Source organism: Neovison vison, chromosome 6 (genome assembly GCF_020171115.1).
Source record: "Neovison vison isolate M4711 chromosome 6, ASM_NN_V1, whole genome shotgun sequence".
Taxonomy (NCBI): Eukaryota; Metazoa; Chordata; class Mammalia; order Carnivora; family Mustelidae; genus Neogale; species Neogale vison.
In genome coordinates, this window is record NC_058096.1 from 223115294 (window position 1) to 223134299 (window position 19006).

A 19006-nucleotide genomic window follows, 5' to 3' on the forward strand; every position below is an offset into this window, starting at 1 on the left:
AACACGGTCCAGCCTCAGATGGGGGGGAACCCTGACTCCTGCCATGACGCAGAGGGACCCCAAGGACACGGGGCTCCGCAAGTGCGGCCAGACCAGAAGGACCCGTCCCGCGGGACCCCACTCCCAGGAGGGCCCCAGAGGAGTCCCGTCCGCATGACAGAGAGGACGGGGTGGGAGTCGGGGCTGGGTCTGGGGTGGGGAGTCCGTGCTTCGTGGGGACAGAGTCTCCGTGGGGGGATGGAAGGTTCTGGAGACGGAGGGTGGCTGCAGGACCGGGGAGTGTGCTTCCCGCTGCTGAGCCGTGCGCTCGGAAGAGAAAAGTGATGTGGTTCATGTTATGTGGACTTACCACAATAAAAAAATTAATGCATAAAAATCCAATGATGAATGAAATATTGACATTTTATATTTTCTTTTTTTTTTTAAAGATTTTATTTATTTATTTGACAGAGAGAAATCACAAGTAGATGGAGAGGCAGACAGAGAGAGAGAGGGGGAAGCAGGCTCCCCGCTGAGCAGAGAGCCCGATGCAGGACTCGATCCCAGGACCCTGAGATCATGACCCGAGCCGAAGGCAGCGGCTTAACCCACTGAGCCACCCAGGTGAGACAGGATCTGACACTGGGCTTGAGGGGCAGTGCCCCCACTCTCCCCCACTGCTCCCAGCCCTGTTGGATGCCAAGGAACAGATAACACAGCGTGTCCCCCGCATGTGGGAGCGTCCCTTAGCTGTGGGCAGGACTGAGGCCCCCACGCACGGCCCCAGAGACGGACCCCGAGCCCACGGCGTGCAGGGAGGGAACCAGACACAGGAGGCCACATGGGGTGTGAGTCCACGCGTGTAACATGTCCAGACCAGGCTCCTCCACAGACGGGAAGGGGGCTTCATGGGGGCTGGGGGCCAGGGGGTTGGTGAAAGGGGAGGGGGTTGCTTTCCAGTGACAGAATGTTCTGGAGCAGCACAGCCGTGCTGCTGGCTATGGAGTGGTCTTGAATTCGGGTTCTAGATGAGGAAACAGGCTTCTCCCATGGGGCACCCCCTCAGGCTCCGGGTCCCATGGGCCACCCCTGGCTGCTCCGGGAGCTTGTACTCCGTTGGCTTCACCACAGGGGAGGCCAGCCCAGGCTTCGTGGCTCATAGGCTGGCTGACCGGATTTGAGGGAGAAAGCAAGGTGATCCTTTGTGCTGTCCCCACCTCCAGGACTTGCTTCTCTGAGGCTCAGGGACAGGAAGTGAGCCGCCCAGGCCACTGTGGCCAGCGGGGCAGTGGCTCTGTGCTGGAGTGGGGGTGGGGTCACCCTCTGGCCCAGGCTCAGTCCTGCGGCAAGGGTGGAGGCCTCCCCAGCCACCATCCCCCACCGCCCTCCTCCCCTTCCCGCCACCGCCCGCCCCACGGATTGGCCCACGCCCCGGCCTCCGCACACCTGTCGCTGTCTGTCTTGGGGCCACGCTCCCCGGGCTCCATCTGTCCAGCGGGCTCACTGTGGCGGCCGTGGAGTAAGTGGGGCAGGGGGAGGCCTGGGCAGGGGAACGGTCCCTTGTGTCTGGGGAGGGCATCTCTGAGGTCCACGGGGACCCCCAGCTCTTGTGACTGCCCCCCTACATGCCTAAGGGCACCTGCCCACTGCCCATTTGGGCCCCTCGCTCAGTGGCCTGCTCCGGCCCCAGGGGAAGGGTCACTCTTCTGACCAGAGACGGCAGAACATGCTAACGCTGGCAGCCAGGAGCACGGGGGCTCCAAAACAGGGCTGTGGGGAGCCAGCTCAGCTGGGTGTGACCACAGGCTGCCTACGACCTCTGGCGGATGGCTCTCTCTGGAGACTCAGTTTCCCCATCTGTCCTATGGGAGTGGGGTTCGTGGGAGGAGGCTGGGGCCCCAGCGCTGGGATCAGGAAGCCCCTGGGGGGCCCCCCGCCCCTGCCTGTCGTGGCGGGAGTGAGGCCCATCCGGGGGGCTACAGCCTGAGCTTCTAGATTTAGGGGCCAGGGGCTGGCGTGCCAGGAATGGCCGGCCAGGACGGTTCAAAGACCTGGGAGCGAAAGTCGGGGAGGGGCCGGGAGGCACATCGGCCTGTTACCCTGGCCTCCGGCACTGGGTAAAAATAGTGTCTGGTCTCAGAGAACCTGAGCCGACCCTGGGGCCAAGGGTTCTGGTCCGGGCGGTCTTAGCTCATCTGTGTGTGACCTTGGGTGGGTCCCAGCCCTCTCAGGGGCCCCAGCAACCTGGGCATCCTCAGTGAGGGGTCCCAGCACAGGGAGGGGACGGGGGTGGGGTGGGGGCGCTGGGCCACGCCCACCCCACCGTGATTTACGTACAATTACGTACAAGGGGCGCCCCCAGGTCAGGCCCAGCCCACAGCAGGGGCTCAGCCAATGCAAGACATGTCTGATGCAAGACGCCTCCTCTCCAGCCGCTGCCCCCCAACTCCCAAGGATCCCAGGGTCAGACATCTCCATGACGACCAGGGCCCTGCAGGAGCTGGATGGAGGCCTGGGCAGCTGCCAAGGCGAGGACCTCTCCATGCTGGCCGATCCCTGCCCTGAGCAGCCCCAGGAGGGCAGGGCTCGAGGTACCCCAGGGGCCCGGGCAGGACGGAGCCCCGCCCCCGTCCACCTGCTGAGCCGGGTGGCTAAATGGTCAGCGGGTAGGGCAGACCCAGGACTAAGACTCCCACGTTGGGCCAGCTCCAACTCTGCTCCTTGTTTTCAACCCGTGTCCATTCGTGCCTTGGGGGATATATAAGGAGCCCCAGAGATACAGGTCAGAGGTCACGCAGGGCAGGATTCTAATCCTAGCTTGCCAGCGAAGTGCCGTGTGCCTTTGGGCTGGACGGCCTCTGAGCCCATTTGCTTTCTAATCTGTAGACTGGGAGGGATCCCCCACCCCTGGCCCAGCAGAGCCCCGCAGGGGGTGGGATGGGCCTGGGGAGCTCCGCAACCTTGACTCTCCCTCTTTTCCTCCAATAGCGACGCCCAGGCTGGCCGACTCTAGCAGCTGGCCCCATGTAAGTAGCCGGGGCCCTTGGGTTACCGCCTGGGATGTCCCTGGAGTCAGGGACACGCCGCCCAGAGGGGTGGCTCTCTCCGGCCCATGGGAAGGGTTCGGGTTCCCTTGGAGGAAAGAAGGGAAAGAAACAGCCCGGGTCACTCATGGCTTCTCATAGGTTTCTCAAGCTGAGGGCAGCCCTCCAGGCAGTGTGGATGCCAGGCCCAAGAAGACAGAAAAGGAGCCTGTGGCCAAAGTGGTCCCAGGACCCGGCAAAGAGAGGCTGAAAGCAGGAGCAAGTAGGTTTGCAGAAGGCAGGGGTGAGGTGGGGGAGTGGGTATGGCCCAGCAAGCAGGGGGCGGGGCAGGCCCCCAGCTGGGTCCTTGGATCTGGGGGGAGGGGAACAGGGTGCAGTGGGGCTGCTGGCTGTCTTCCGTCCAGTGTCACCAGCAGTAACTAACAGGGCTGGAAGCCTCGTGAATTCGTGACGACACGTGAGGCGCTCCTGGGTTTCAGCCGGCACCTTCTAGAGCATCCCCCACACCCCAGTGAGGCTCTGACGCACGCAGGGCTTCATCCCCTGCCCAGGGCCTCAGGCAGGGAGGGTAGAGCCCCATGGGGCCGCGCCCAGCCCACCCCTTGCTCCCCACAGCGCCCCGGAGCCCCGTGCGCAGGAAGGCACAGGCCTCGCCACCCCCGCAGCGGCTACCGCCACCCCCAGCTCCGGCCCTGAGTGATGAGCTGCCCTGGGGAGACCTGTCCCTCAACAAGTGTCTGGTGCTGGCCTCATTCGTGGCGCTGCTGGGGTCAGCCTTCCAGCTGTGCCGTGGTGAGCCTGGGCGCAGGCCCTCCCAGGGAAGCTCACGTGCTCCCAAGGGTTGGGCTGGTATCTCCCCTCTGGAGGCGGGGGGTCTTCTATACCTGGCTCCCCCCCGCTGGTCCCCTTCTCCCTGGCATGGTCTCTGCGAGGGGTCCTCGGTCCCCCAAGTGCCCCACCTTGTGCACCCCCGTTCAGCCACTGACCTTGCACGCCCTCCCTCTGTGCTCGCTCAGGGAGAAAGTGCCTCCTCCTCCGGGGGCCCTTCCTCTCCCAGATTGAATCTCAGCACACCTGTCTCCTCAGTGAGTGAGCAGGTCCTTGCCCCCTAGGATTGGCCCTATGAGCCCCCTTTGGGTGGTATGTGCCAGGGAGCTCCCACAGCCCACGCAGAAACAGGGCCTGCCCTTTTGCAACTGGCACGAGGGAGATGTGGAGGGAAGGGGGCGCTACAGCCCCGGAGGTCAGGGGCCTTCTTGGTGAAGGTTTGGAGGGAGGTGAGACAGGGCTCCAGGGTGGAGGGCTGGGCGGTGGGTTTGGTCTGCAGCTCCCCGCCTCCCCGCCTGGGCTGACTCCGCTCCCCTCCAAGATGCTGTGGCTGGGGAAGCGGACATCCCTGCACCTGTCCCTGAGCCATGGGTACCGCCCAGCTCAGCCCCGGAGCCAGCAGCAGCCCTGGTAAGCGCTTCCATTGAGTGACCATGGGCGGCGGGGGGAAGGTGCCTGGACCCCGTGCTGGGCAGGTGTGCGCTGACCCCAGCGCCTCGCACCACCCGCCTGGCAGCTGCAGCCGAAGCCCAAGGCCTGGGCGCCCCCATTAGGACCGCCCGCACCCCAGGCGGAGGAGGAGAAGGAGGCGGCGGCGGCGGCGGCGGAGGAGGAGGCTGAGGTTCCCGGAAGACGGGAGGGTGCGGACAGCGCTGCTGGGGAGAAGCGCGGGCCCAAGGAGCCTCCGCGGAAGGAGAGGCCTCGCAAGGAGAGGCCGCTGAGGGAGGAGCGGCCGCGGAAGGAGAAGCCGTGGAAGGAGGAGCGGCCTCGGAAGCAGGAGAAGCCACGGGCCGCCAGGGAACCCCGAGGAGCCCTACCCCGGCGCTGGGAGGTGCGCGAAGGGGGCCACCGCCACTGGGCGCAGGACTCCCGAGACCCGGGACAGAAAAGGAGACAAGCCTGGGACTCCCTGCGGCGCCCCGACGAGGACCGGCCTCCAGGCCGCCAGAAGCACCGGGCGGGCAAGGGGCGGGACTGAGCCAGGCCTGGGTCCTGGGACCCAATCTCGGAACCGCCCCCCTCGCCGTGCGTGGCCCCGAGGTTCAGCGAAATAAATTGAAAGCTGCAGCCCCAGGGTCGCTGGCTCCTTTGGCCTGAAGGGCCGAGAAGGGAGGCCCTCCAGCGGGAGGTGGGGGGCCGGGGTGGGGGCGGGAGGGGAGGCCGGGGGCACCGGGGATGACGCTTGCGTCCGCGCTGAGGGAGAGCGGCCAGGAGCCCCCGCCTGTGCCCACGCGCACGTACACACCAGCTGGTGCTCGCTGGTCTTTATTTGGGGGGGGGGTCTGGACAGACACGGGCGGGCGCCGCGGGGCCGCCTGGGGGTCACCGGCAGCCGCACTCCGTGGCCACCATGTTGGGCACGTGGTGCGCGCTGATGCGCTCCTCCGACAGGCCGATGAGCAGCTTGCCGGCGTAGGCGGTGGGCACGCAGCAGGGCGGGCGCGCCAGGGCGGCGCCGCGGGCCTGCATCTTCAGCAGCAGCACCACGTGGTTGCCGTAGCGCGGGTTGCGGTCGGACTGCGGCCAGCCGCACGCGCCCTGGCAGTTGTTGGCCTGGTACGTCTCGGGGATGAGCACGGAGCGCTCGGCGCGCAGGTCCACGCTCAGCTCGCGCAGAGCGCACGGCCCGTCCGCCGCCGCGGCCCCCGCGCTGCGCTGTGCCCGCGGCGCCCCGCTCCGCTCGCGCCCCCGCCACTCGGCGCGCAGACCCTGTAGCGCTTTGAGCAGCAGCAGCGCGCGCAGCGGGCCGCCCGGGCCGCCCGAACCCGCCGGGGCCCCGGGGCAGAGCGCGAGCAGGCGCTCCAGCAGCGGCGTGGCGGCGGGGGGCAGGCCCGGGAGCCCGCGCAGCTCGGCAGCCGCGGCCCGGAGCTCGGCGGCCACACGGTGCGCTAGGCCCGCGGCCCAGGGCCCGGACGGGGGGCTCCTAAGCGGCGCGGCGTCCCCAGCCATGGCCGTGGCCGTGGCGGGAGGCGGCAGCAGCAGCAGCAGCGGCTCCTCGCCGTCGAGCAGGCGCTCCTGGGTCGCGGGGTCCGACAGGTTGACGAGGCCCTGCGGGAAGCCGGCCAGCGCGCCCGGGTCCAGGGCCAGGCGCGGCGGCGAGGCCTGGGTTGGCGGCCCCCGCAGGGCGCGCACCAGGCGCGTGAGCGTCTCCAGGAAGGGGTCTGCGCTGGGCGGCGTTTCCTCGGGCTCCTGCTCCTGAGAGGGCCTGGAAGGCGGAGCTGGGAGGCGTGAGCAGTTGCGAGGTTTTTCCCGTTCGCGCCCCTCGCCCCACCCCCCCGCTGGACCTGCACACACCTGGGTGGCGGGAAGGGCACTTGGTCCAGGAGGCCGCGCGCGGGCACTGGAGTGGGCCGGGCCAGAGGCAGCAGGAGCAGGGCCGGGGTCATCCGCGTGAAGCAGCGGGGGTCGGGGCCGAGCAGCAGCTCCTGCAGCTGGGCGGTGCTCAGGGCGGCACCTGGAAGGGCAGCGCGACCCCCAGGGCGGCTCAGCGTTTGAGGAACTAGGGCAGCCCACCCTGGCCAGCTCCCGGTCTTTGAGAGCCTACCGTCTCCTCGGGGTTGCAGGCTCAGGGTGACCCCAGGGCTGTGCCAGGCCCCCGCTGGGAGCTCCACAGCCAGCAGCAGGTAGCGCGTGTCCCGGGACCAACAAAGGTTCTGTGGAGATGGGGGCTCAGCCCAGTTGGCTGGGGCGAGGGTGCCGGCCCTGCTGTGCCCGCTGCCCACCCAGGTCACTCGGAACCTTGTTCCGCGCGGTTAAAAACCCCATTCCCGAGATGCCCGGGGCGGGGGGGGGGCTCCATTGGTAAAGCCTCTGCCTTCCGCTCAGGTCATGATCCCAGGGTCCCAGCATGGAGCCCCGCATCCCACTACCTGCTCCGCGGGGAGCCTGCTTCTCCCTCTTCTCTCCCAAATAAACAAGTAAATAAAATCTTAAAAAAAAATAAAAATAAAAAGGAATCCACCACCTCCATACCCTCTCCTCTGCTGGGCAAGGGCTCCTGGAGGCCCAGGAACTGCCCCATTGGGTGCCCTGGTACCTGGGTGCCTGGCAGCCCGGTCCCCGTGACAGTGACCTCCGGACCAGGCCCGGGGTACAGCACCAGCAGCGCCAGCTCCAGGGGACCGGCTCCTCCGGGTGGGGGCGCCTGGAACTTCAGTGTGACTGCGGGCTCCCAGCTCACTGTGGCCAGGACGGACAGGGAGGGGACGACACCTGAGGCCCTGGAGCCAGCCCCCTTCCCGCACTCGCCCTGCGTTCCTGCAGGGAGAGCCCCTGGCCCAACTGGGAGCCTTGGGGACCTGGAGGGAGAGGTCTGACACTCCAGCACGAGTCGCCCAGAGGAATGAGCGGTGGGGGGTGGGGAGTGGTGAGGCCGCTCATACTGGGCTCCCTGGGTCTCTCGTTGGGGGCAGCCCATTCCTCCAGTGGCTCCCGGGGACAGGCCAGCTCTCACAGCAGGGCCGCCTCGGCTGGACCAGCCCCCCCTCCGCTGGGCTCCTCCCCTGGGAAGGGCGGGAAGGGGCAGGTCCCCGAGCCCAGCTTTGGGGATTTAGAGCCTCCACAGGAGCCCCAGGGCACCCGCCTCTGGGCCATGGGGGAAGCTGGGGAGGGGTCTGGTGTGGGCATCTCCCTTCCAGGGGACCAAGGGACCTCCGCTCAGCAGCAGGTCACAGCCCCCCACATACCTTCCTCCAGGTGCAGCACCGCCAGCCGCCGCCCCCCGGGCTCCCCCAGCCATGCCTGCAGCTGCCGCAGAGGGAGCAGTGCGGGCCGCCCCGCGCTGGCGGTGCAGACCCCGAACGTGGCCAGGTCGCGGGGACCCCAGTGTGCCCGCTGCACAGCCTCGAGGAAGGCGTGCTCATAGCCTCTCAGGGCCCCCACCACCCGAAGCGGGGTGCCGCTCCCGTTGCCGCTCTGGTCCAGGGTCACCAGGCACAGGGGGTCTTGTGGGCTCCCCGGCGGCCAGTCCCAGTCTTGGTGGAAGATGAGCCCCTCCGTGCCCGTGCCCGGCTCTCCAGGCAGAGCGGGGGCCCCGGCTCCCCACGGGGGCCCCGTCACCCACAGGACCAGGGCCAGCAGCCTGAGCAGCAGAGCCCGCATCTTGGCTGCGGGAGGGGCTGGGCGGCTCTGGCTTATATGCCCAAGGCCAGGCTGTTTGTGCGGGAGAAGGGCCCCACCTCCTCCTGGGCTGTGACCTTGGGGACCAGTGCTTGGCGCCCCAGCATGGGCCAGGGCAGGCCGGGAAGCGCTCAAAGCCTCCTCTGTTCTGACCACACTGCCTGTCTCCTCACGCTGATAGGAGGCGCAGCCTATGACCGACTTGTCATACGTCTGTCCTTGACGAGCAGCCCCCTGGAGGCGGGAGTGGGACCGGGGGCTGGGAGTGTCGGCCCAGACTATCAGCAGCTCTGGGATCCGGGGACGGGGGCGGGGGCGGGCAGGCCTGGACCAGGGCAGAGAGCGATGTCCCAGAGGACCGGGCAGTAGGCTCTGCTGCGGGTGGTCCCCCGGCCCAGCTGGGGCTCCCCCAGTGCTTGGTCACACTGTGGGAGGGCGGCCAGCTGCGACTCTCCCCTTCTCACAAGGAGATCCCAGACCAGCTGCTGGCTGGGCCTGCCCTGGCCCCTGGGGCAGAGGGACACCAAGACGAGGACGCTGATGCCCCAACCCCAAGCGGCCCCTGCGCGCAGCAGGGAAGCACGGCAGGTGTTCACCGGCAGTGCGTGGGGGCCCACACCACAGTGCCGTGGCCCCCCAGCTGCCAACACAGCAGTCCAGTCCGGGCATTGGGGCAGACGTTTAATGAGCAGTGAGGACGTGACACGGGTCGTACAAGAGGACCGCACTCCGCTCTGACAGAGCACACAAGAACGCACCACACGGGGCTGGCCTGGAAAAGGGGCCGCTCTTCAGTTGGCTGGGGGAGGGGGCGGAATGTTCCCAGGGCCTTCGGAGGGCAGGGGAGGCCTCAGCATGGGGGGCATGGGAGTGGGGGGGTGGACCCCAGGATTTGAGGGGTGAACCCCAGGAGGCTGGGGGTGGACCCCAGGAGCTGGAGGATGGACCCCAGGAGCTGATGGGTGGACCCCAGGAGGTGGGGGGTGGACCCCAGGAGGCTGGGGGTGGATCCCTGGGGCTGGTGGGTGGACCCCAGGGGCCTGGGGATGGACCCCAGGGGCCTGGGGGTGCACCGTAGGAGCCGGTGGATGCACCCCTGGGGCCTGGGGGTGAACCCCAGCAGATGGGGGAGGGTGGACACCGGGAGCCGGTGGGTGGACCCCTGGGGCTGGGGGGTGGACGCCAGGAGCCGGAGGGTGGACCCCAGACGTCGCGGGGTGGACCACCGGTGCCGGGGGGTGGACCCCGGGGGCTGGGGGGTGGACGCCTGGAGCCGGGGGGTGGACCCCAGACGTCGGGGGGTGGACCCCAGGAGCTGGGGGGTGGACCCCAGGAGCTGGTGGGGGCAGCTGGGGAGGGCCCGGAGGCCCCGAGGGTGCAGGCCCGCTGGGCGGCATGGGTGGCAGAGGCAGGCCTCCTGGAGGTGGTGGGGGCAAAGCCTCAGGCAGCGGCGGCCTCGGGGGCAGACCATTCATCAGGGGTGGTGGGGGTCTCTTCACTCCCGGAGGCCCCGCAGGGAGGCTGGGCGGGGCCGGCGGCTTCTCCATCTTGAAGTGGAACTGCAGGAAAAACTGGAGGGCAACGGGAGGCTGAGTGAGGCCTTGGGGGCCCTGGGTGAAGGGATAGGCTGGCCAGGAAAGCCATCCAAGGCCCCAGAGTGGCTCACCTGCTTGGTTTCCCGATTCCAGTGAGTCCAGAATTTGCCTTCAGCCTTATCAATCTCCCTGCTCGGCACCTGTGTCAGGAGGGGACAGAGGGCGGCCTTCAGGACCTCCGCAGCTGACACGTCCAGGCCTGCAGGGACTTGCCCCTTGGCCCAGAAAAGGCCCAATTGGGACAGGATTTGGTTCTGGGGTGACAGACTAGCCCCACTACTTGGCAAGGCCGCCGCCCTGGGGAAGGAGCGGCTCGGGCTCTCGTCTGCTGGGCCCAAGTTACGGGATCAGGTTACGGGATCCCTGAGCAGCTGGGCCACGAGAGCCTCTTAATGCCAGGAGCACCCGGCCTCAGGACGCCCCCGACCCCACCGGCCTCCCCCACCCGTCCCAGGCAAGCGTGTGCCGAAGGGGCACCTGGGGCGCGGGCAGGAGGGCTGGGGGACCCCGCGTGCACCACCTTGAAGGCAATGGTCTCGTAGGGCTCGGCGGCCATGAGCAGGTACTGCCAGCGCCGGTCGGGCGGCTCGATCCTCTGCTCGTAGGCGGACATGAAGCGGTGGCGAGGCGTGACGCCCTCGGCGATCTCAGGGTAGTCGATCTGCGGGGACACGGCAGGGGTAGCACCGCCCTGCGAGGGACCCTCCCCTCAGGACAGGGCTCAGGCTTCAGCTCACCTGGAAGAGGAGGCTCTGCTGGCCCATCTCCGTGTCCCTCTGCTTGGTCACTGCAACACACAAGGCTCTCAAGTCCAGGCCACCTTGTCCTACCCGAAGCCAAGGCACCAGCGGAGTAGCCCATGGACGGGGGACAGGACACGGGGGACCTGTACTTGGGTGGCTACTGCCCAGAGCCAGGAGAGTCCCTGCCCGAGACCACAGGGAAGGGAGCGGGAGGAGCTCCCGACTGGGCATGCTGTGCATGGGCAGCTGGCGAGGTCTGTACCCTGGCTGCTGGGAGGTGCCCTCTGCGCGAGAGGTCTGCAGCCAAGCCGCGGGCGGCCGTGTCCCCACCTCCAGGCCGCTCGCCGTACAGCCCCAAGGCACGCCACACCCACGCCCCTTAAGCCCTCGACTGTCCAACTGTCCCTGCTTTACTCGGGATGACAGATGCCCTATTATGGCTGGAAGACCTTTAGTAGCCGCCCCCCCAAGGAGTCTGTCATCGTGGCCTTCGCTTCTAACGCAGACCTGCGCCCAGGCCTTTGCACTGCTGTGTCCTCCCTGGAATGCCAGGCACACACACGGTTTCCACTTTTACTCCAGATGCCGGCCTGAGAGCTTTCCCTCTCTTCCCTCCTGCCGCCCGGGACACAGTCCCCTGCTTCCCGACCCAGCGCTTCACCAACGTCCCGGCAGGGGAACCAAGGACCCTCCTCTCCGCCCAAACGGTCCACTGCCTGAGCAGTTTCTTCATGTGGACCCTCCCCCTTCCCAAGGTCAAAGGAAAGGGACCCGTGAGCCCCTCGTCCATGGCCACCCATCCCTACAAGGACTGTAAACAATCACCAGCTCCCCAAACGCTTCGGAAGCCAAGGGAAGCCCTGACACCGTGACTCGGCAGGCTCAGAAAGCTCTCAGGAAAGGTGGGGCTCACAGTGCCAGGGGACCAGAGGGAGAGGGAGGTGAGGGAGGGCCCCTGCTCCGAAGAGAGCAGCAGTCTCTGTGGGGCTCAAGGACGGGCTGGGGGCCGGGGGCTGGGGCCAGAGGCTTGTTCACACCCAGTGCCGGCTGCGGGCCAGAGCACACGCCCAGACAGAATCACCTTTGTAGCCGGGGCGCCCAATCTTCACAAACTTCTTCACTTCCACCTTGACCTTCTCGGGCGCCGGCTGGGCGGGGGCCTCCTTAGCCTCCTTGGCGGCTCGCCGGGCCCTGCAGGTGGGACGGATACGGCGCTGTGACCCTCCACACAGGCCGCCAAGGCCACAGGCCCAAGTGCTGGGAGTCGTCCAACTCCCACACTGACCTTGGAGTTTGTCTAAGCCCAGGGACATGGGGTGTTGGCTGGGGGTCCTGGGGTTGCATGAAGTGGGGACGGGACAGGCCCGGGGCACCCTCTCTTCTCGTCACATTTCCCACTGCCCCTTACTGGGGCGTCTTCGGCGAACCCTCGCTGCTTCCCTCTCGTGTCCCGGAAGCCTCAGGCTCAAGCAAGCTCGGTCAGCTCAACCGCTGTGGACAGAGCTGCTCCCGCTCCCCTGGCGTCCCCCCAGCAGCCCCGAGGCACGGCCGGGCTGGCTCGAGACCATCTCACACCGACGACTCGAGGGACACCTCGCGTGCCTCGGAGGCCAGGCCCCGGGCACTGGAAGGGGTCTGGGGCACTCACAGGTTGGTCTGATGCTTCTTCCCCTGGGTGTGTGCCAGGTAGCTCCCCTGCAGCGGGAAAAGCACACGGACGGCTCAGGACAAGGCGCGTGGGGTGGGCCGAGAGGAGCCCCCGGCCTCCACCCACCGGACAAGCTCTAGGGGCTTACACCGCGCGGAAGGAAGCGCACACAGAGCCCGAGTGTGTGAGCGTGAGAGGTCATGGCCTGGGGGACACGGAGAGTCTCGCCGCCTGCCCCGGCTGGGGGCTCAGCGGACCTGGCCGGAGGAGGAGAGCACCGGGCACCAGCCAGCGGACGAGTGAACTTGCCCCGTGACCCTGGCCCCAGACCACAGCCCGGGGCCCCCTCTCCAGAGCGCAGGACGGACTCTACGGGTTTCTGGACCAGCACAGGGACACTGGGCCACGACTGGGGACGTCTGTGGTCATCGTGACGGGGGGGACGCTGCTTAGCAACCCCCAGAGAACGGCCCGGCTGAGGGAGCTGTGCCCGGGGGGACAGACGCTGACGTACGCGACCGGCCCGCTCAGCGCTCCTGATGCACAACTGAAAGGCCACTAGGACGTGGGACAAGGACGACCCACATCTCTCCGTAACTGAACCAGGGCCACACGAGCACTTGTTAGACCATCCCTGGGAGGACCTCGGGGTTGCTCAAAGAAGCGAGCCGCACCCACACCAATGAGTCCCCGACAGCTGGATCTGAGTGTCCGGGGGGACACCGGCCGCGCCTGCAGGCTGGCGTTCACGCGGATCCCCCGGCGTGGGCCGGACGCAGCCCTGTACGCCCTGGGCGGCGGCGGGCTCTGGGGGCACAGACGGTGAGCAAGCCGACCTGAGCCCCACCGCCCCCGCCACACTCTGAATGACATCCCAGACCTAACAGGGGCAGCGCGGTGGGACAGGGATGGGAGCAGTGGGACCTGCCGGAGCCTGGAGGGGCAGCACCTGGGGGGGCGGGGTGGGGGGGGAGCAGCAGGGCCCCGCCCGAGCAGAGAAGGCGCAGAGAACGCACCTCGTTGTTGTGCAGGGTCAGACACAGCTTGCACTCGTACGAGCCCAGATGGTTCTTCATGAAGTACGGGTCCTGCACGGAGACACGATGTCAGCAATCGCGCCCCGCGGTCCCCGCCGCGGCGAGGAGCCAAAACCTCCCCTCTGGCCGGCAGAGAGGGCGGCTACTCTCCCCCGTGCAGGCATCCCGAGGACAGAACGCCGTCGGGGATCCCCGTGAGCGCCAGCCTGCAGGCGCGGCAGGCGTCCCCCCGGACACTCAGGTCCAGCTGTCGGGGACTCGTCGGTGTGGGCGCGGCTCGCTTCTTTCAGCGACCCCGAGGTCCTCCCAGGGACCTCGCAGCCCAGGGCCCCGCAGGGTCTTCTGCCCGAGGCAGCGCTGTGGGACCGGGTGGGATCCCGCAGGCACAGGCCACCTGGCAGGGCTGGGGGCCCCCCGTGCCGGTTCCTGGCCCCACCCGTGGGGGCAGTTCCGGGCCTGGATGACAGCAGAGGCAAGACAGCGCTGCCGGGCAGCTGCCCCCGCAGAGGCCAGAGGGGAAGAACAGAGCAAACGGGTAAAAACAAAGACCCACGGAGACCCTGGTCAGTGTGTGCAGCAGCTCCCAGGCCGGACAGGGACCTTCCATAAAGCCAGGCCGCAGGGTAGGCGCTTGTGGCCCCAGGCACAGAGCAGACCAGCTGGGGTTTGAGTCCGACCTCCGCCGCCCACTGGTCGTGTCATCCTCCACAAGGACGGTCCTGCCTCGTCTCCTCGGAAGGACAGTGACAGACCTGATCCTGGGGGCGGGGCTCACCACAGGTCAGAGAGGAACCACACACTGGCTGAGGGGGCGTGCCCAGCCGACTCTGCCCCCAGGCCACACTGGTGATGTCTGGGCACGGCTGTGGTCCTCACACCTGGGATGCTGCCCGGCTGCCAACGGCGCCCCAAACCCTGGCGGACCCCGGGCACCCCCCAGCCGTGGACACCCAAGCGAAACGTGGCCCCGTGCTGCTTACTGCCGACACATCAGAACTCTGCGACGCTGTCCCGGCCCTCACCACTGGCAGGTCTCATGGCTCTGGGAAGTCGGACAAAAGCAAACCCTCCGTGCAGTCACGGCCCCTGAACAGCGAGTGGTCTGTGGGGTGCCTAACTGGAGCTGCTCTAAGGTCAAGTTCCCTCGACTGCAGATCAGGACCCCAAGGCCCAGAAAGCTGGGCAGCAGGGCCAAGGGCACCAGGGACAGGGTATACGGAACTTGGCTCTGCTGACAGAAATGGGGGGAGGGCCCCGAGCCCGAGGGAGCGGAGGGAGCTGTCTGCCCGCTGCCCAAGGCTCAACCCACCTTGTTGATGTCGATGGTCTCCAGGGCCAGCTGCCGGAGGCGCTCCCTGCGGTCTCGGTTGCTCTCCGAGGAGGAGGCCACGCCTCCGCTCCCCGTCTTGCCCCCGGGGCGATGCTGGAAGTCCATGGTGACGGTTTAGGTAGAGGGACCTGCAGGACCAAAGGGGAGGCGGTGAGAGTGCAGGACACGCCCCGGCAGACGGGTCAGCCTCCTCCTCCCCACGTATCTTCCAGGAGACAAAGGGCCCACGGTGGCCCAGGACACACAAACCCGGAGTAAGGGCGAGCGAGCACGGGCGGTGTGTCTGTGAATGCCTGCGGGGCAGGACTGGCAAGGAAGGCATCGCAGCCCGAGAAGGGTCCGTGCGCAGAGCCCCAGCGCGGCAGCAGGGAGGCGACAGCCAAGTTCTCCCACCAAGTCTCACCTCCTTCAGGAAGCCTTCCCGGACCGCCCAAACGCGGTGCGCACTCCCCCGAACTCCTGCTGCTCGTCTACGCTCACTTCTTCCAAGCTAAATCCTACCCCCGTGGCTCACCTGTGAAATTGCTACATTTACCTACCCGCACCTTCTGCCGAAGGCACAAGAGATTCAAGACCTCCCTGGGGCCAAGGCAGGCTCTCCCGGGACCTAACGCACACTGGCTGCAGCTGGCCACTATGCTTCCCTCGTCCTCTCCGACTCGGGTCAGACCCAACCTCCGGAACCTCCCTCTGGCCTCCGAACACTGTCACTCTTGACTTGGCCAAAGTCAGCTCCAGGCCCCTGGCTTAAACCCACAGTACCTTGTCTCTGTAGAGGTCAGCCCATGGGAATGGGCCCAGGAGCGAATATGACCTCACAAAGATGTCCCCATTTGAATCCCCAAAACCCAAGACTATAGAACCATAAATGGCAAAAAGGACCTTGGAGGGACGGGCAAGTCCAGGCTCCTGAGATGGGGGTGACCCTGGGTTCCCGGGGGCGCCCGGCGTCCTCACCAGGTCCTCACGAGAGAGAGGCAGAGGGCGGGGGTCCCAGAGATGGGCCGACCCGGTGCTGCTGGCAGGAAGGATGGAGGGGGCCGCGGGCCAGGGAAGGGCAGGAGCCGGGTCTCCCTGGGCCCCGGGGGAAACCACCCTCCAGTTTATACTTAGGAATACAGTGTTGAACGACTCCCATGCTTGTTTCAGAGACAAAGAGCGAGGGGACAGAGAAGCAGAGGGGCGGGACAGAGCCTGGAGCAGCCCCACCCGGAGCGCAGGGCCGGGCGCAGGGCTCCACTGCACCGCCCGGACGACGCCACCTGAGGCGAAACCAAGAGTCCAACAATCAGCCGACTGGGCCACCCAGGCGCCCCCTTTTATACTTCTGACCTCCAGGACCGCACAGTAAGAACCGCATCCCGGGAACCACGGGCTTTGTGGCGCCGGCGCCGGCGGCCCAGCTCCGCGGTGGGCCCGCAGCGTGGCTCAGAGCTGCCCCCAGCTCCGCAGGAATCTCGATCTCTCCCTGGCCCACTCCCGACGCCCTCCCATGCGGGAACCTGCCAAGCGACCCCTGATGGCTGCCGAATCCGGGACCCCTCACGGCACCAGAGGCTTCATCACGCCGTCCGCCCAGAGCCGCCGAGCTCTCGTCTCGGGAGACCAGCACCACCAAGCCGGCGAGCCTCCGGGAGAGAACGCCGCATCCGGGAAGGAGGAGACTACACCTGGGCGTCCCGGCCAGGCACACCGTGTGTCCCCCGGAGCGCCGCGGTTCCCGCCGCCAGACCCAGCCACGGGCTCATCGGGGGAGGCCGAGCACCCGACCTGCAGGAGGCGCGCAGTTTCCGGGTGAAGTGACGGAAGCTGCCGCGGGAGAGGCACAGGGACAGGGACACCCCCGGCAGCACAGATGCACTTTCCGGATGCACAGCAGGACCAGGGGCCTGGGAGGTCTCCTGCCCACAGGCCCCGAGTGACTCACAGACCTCTGTGGAGACGACACCCACGTCTCAAGGCCGTTAGGGGAGGGCGCGGGCCTGAACAGCGGAAACCGAGCGCTTCTGGGGGCACGCGTGCGCTCGGGTCAAGTCGGCAGCCAGGCGACAGGTGGACAAAGGGCAGCGCAGCCATCACCAGCGACGCGTCGGGAGGCCTCCTTGCGCGGACCAAGGACCAAGGAGGCGGTTCCCAAAAGGAAGACAACGGTAGTGTGTGCTCCCCGGTTCAGCCGGGCTGGGGGGGGAGGGGACGGGACAGGACAGCTCCAGAGGCCGCGACAGAGGCGTGCCCTCACTTCCTGTCCCCTACTGTACTGGCGACTCCACCCGTGCAGGTGCGACTTGGAAGGCAGCAATAACAAAGCCAAGAACACCTCCCTCCCCGCGAGAAGCCCAGTTCCTTCCTGAGCAGCCGGACGCGTCCCTCGCATGCTGGGGACAGGCACCAGGGCCTATGCAGAGAGTGACAGGCTCAGGGAGACGGACGGCAACGCTGAACTGGCGACCCAGTTGGAGGAACCCAGTAAGCTGCCAGCTGCTCGAAGCCCACTGCCCACAGCAGCCCCGTCCCCCCCGGAGAGCCCAGGCGCCCGCGAGCAGCTGCGAGGGCCAGCCGGTGTCCCTCTCAGAAGAACCGGCATGAAGGGCCACTCCACGCGCAGGGACAGTGGGAGGGAGTCAGACTCGGGGAGTGGAAGGAGACGCTGAAATGAGGGAATTCCATCAAAACCTGCCATTCCCCCACGCCCTGCCCAGAAGGTCCAGCTGGAGGCTACGGCCCAGCCCAGGGGCCCAGCAAGAGCGCCGGAGACGTTCCCTGAGACACCAGACACGCCGGGCTGGGGTGGGCGTCTTCCCCGGCTCACGAGGTGAGACGCTGGACCTCGCACACACACGCAGAATTCCACGTACCCCCTCCACGGGGCAAGTTACAGCTGCGAAGCAGAACGGCAGCCAGAGGCCAGCACGGCCAGTTAAACCCGGGACGAAAACCCTTGGAAGGGGCAGACAGGACCGACGAGAGCCGAATGTGAGGGCTGGAGTGGATCGAGTCCAGCAAGCCTCTCCGGAGGGAGAACAAAACCGGGAAACAAGAGGCAGAACAGAACCCAGATGAGCTTCCAGAGCGAGGACAGCAAGAAGCGTGGAAGCATCCAGAGACCCGGGGGCGGCCCCCAGAGGGTCCCGGCGCCGAGCTGAGCCATCTCCTCGCTCTGAGAGACAGGGTCCCGCCAACGGAACAAGCAGGGAAGCTCGCCGCACCCGGGAAACTCCCCGTTTCTAGCGAGAAAGGAAACGACCAGGAGCAAGGAGCAGGCAACCCAGAGGGAGTCCAACGTCTCCCCAGAGCGCTCCGGGGCCGCGCACCCCTGTCCCAGTTTCCCAGCGGTTCCGCCCGACCTCGGTGCTGCGGGGGCACAGGAAACCAAGGCCGCGAAGTCAGTCCCTGGCCCCAAAGCCGCCGGGGCACCGCTGGGCGGCCAGCTGAGCACAGAAGCGGACGCGGGTGCGCACGGACGGCTCCGAGCCCCGGTCGGCTGCCCCCCTGCAAGCCGAGCTGGGGCCCCTGCGGGGACAAGAGGGCCAGGAAGCAATCGATCTGCTCCCGACCGTGAAGAGTGCGGGGCGCCGGGGGCGGGCTCAGCCATGGTCCCGGGCCCCGGGGTCGAGCCCCGCGCGCGGCTCCCCGCTCGGCCGGCAGCTGTCCTCCCTCCCGCTCCCGCTTTCTCCGTAACGACAAGATCCTCCCGACGCAGCTGAGCAGGGACACAGCGGCCGGGACGGCGGGTGCGGAGAGCGGCCAGGGACCAACCCCCCGGCCCGGGCCAACCGAGGAGCGACGCCGACAGGCTCGGCGCGGGCGGGGCGGCGGCAGAGCAGCGCGCGCGGGACCCCCGCCGGGGCGCCCACCCGGGCGCGGGCACCGGCGCGGCCCCGCCCGAGGCCCACCCGCCGCGGCCCCGCCCCCGCCAGCTCCCGGCGCTGAGGGGAGGAGCGAGCGCGGCGAAGCGGGGCGGCCCGGCCCGCGCCCAGCCCCTCCTGGGGGGCCCGCAGCCAGGCCCCTCCTGCCCAGTGGCGGGCCCCGCGGCTCCCGCGCGCCGCGCCCCCGGCCCGACCCCGCCGGCCTCTCAACCCCAGTCCGCTGCAGCCCCGGGAAGCCAGAGCCCCGGGGCCGCCGCCCCCAGCCCGCGCCTCTCCTCACCCCGCGCTGCTTCCCTCTCTGCGCCCGCCGCGGCCACGAATACGTTCTGCGCACGCGCCCCGCGCGCTAGGGAAGCACTTCCGGGGGCCAACGGGCTGGGGGTGGAGGACGGTCTCCCGAGTGCGCATGCTCGCTCTGCTTGAAGCGCCGAAGGCGCGAGGCAAGGGAGCGGGGCTGATGAGCGCCGAACTCGAAGTGCGCGTGCGCACCAGGCCCTCAACGCCTAACGCGCGGGGTCAGGTCTCACCGGCTCCCACTCGTCGGTAAAGAGCGCCACCAATCGTGAGGGGGACCTTCCTCTGTTCCCACCCCGGATCC

The 19006-nt window shown here is 67.9% G+C and overlaps 3 protein-coding genes across 4 annotated transcripts; 1 reads left to right on the forward strand and 2 right to left on the reverse strand.

Annotated features, from left to right (window-relative positions):
• The first annotated feature begins 1426 nt into the window (after window positions 1–1426).
• On the forward strand, window positions 1427–5112 carry JSRP1 (junctional sarcoplasmic reticulum protein 1). Its single transcript, XM_044254645.1, has 7 exons — window positions 1427–1498; window positions 2412–2570; window positions 2968–3005; window positions 3165–3285; window positions 3639–3815; window positions 4393–4481; window positions 4588–5112. The coding sequence occupies exons 2-7, from the start codon at window positions 2456–2458 to the stop codon at window positions 5047–5049; spliced, it is 1002 nt and encodes a 333-aa protein (XP_044110580.1). The 5' UTR covers window positions 1427–1498; window positions 2412–2455; the 3' UTR covers window positions 5050–5112.
• A 281-nt stretch (window positions 5113–5393) lies between these two features.
• On the reverse strand, window positions 5394–8171 carry AMH (anti-Mullerian hormone). Its single transcript, XM_044254924.1, has 5 exons — window positions 7757–8171; window positions 7108–7250; window positions 6616–6724; window positions 6366–6525; window positions 5394–6276 (listed from the first exon to the last, which is right to left on the reverse strand). Exons 1-5 carry the CDS (start codon window positions 8169–8171, stop codon window positions 5394–5396), a joined length of 1710 nt encoding a protein of 569 aa, XP_044110859.1.
• A 678-nt stretch (window positions 8172–8849) lies between these two features.
• Window positions 8850–18756, reverse strand: SF3A2 (splicing factor 3a subunit 2). Of its 2 annotated transcripts, XM_044254629.1 has the most exons (10): window positions 18689–18746; window positions 14946–15056; window positions 14522–14670; window positions 13192–13263; window positions 12176–12222; window positions 11609–11718; window positions 10522–10571; window positions 10305–10445; window positions 9856–9924; window positions 8850–9760 (listed from the first exon to the last, which is right to left on the reverse strand). In XM_044254629.1, exons 3-10 carry the CDS (start codon window positions 14645–14647, stop codon window positions 8981–8983), a joined length of 1395 nt encoding a protein of 464 aa, XP_044110564.1. In that variant the 5' UTR covers window positions 14648–14670; window positions 14946–15056; window positions 18689–18746; the 3' UTR covers window positions 8850–8980. The 2 variants fall into 2 exon arrangements, with proteins under 2 accessions (XP_044110564.1, XP_044110565.1); XM_044254630.1 differs by lacking the exon at window positions 14946–15056 and having other exon boundaries at window positions 18689–18756.
• Between the last annotated feature and the right edge of the window lie 250 nt (window positions 18757–19006).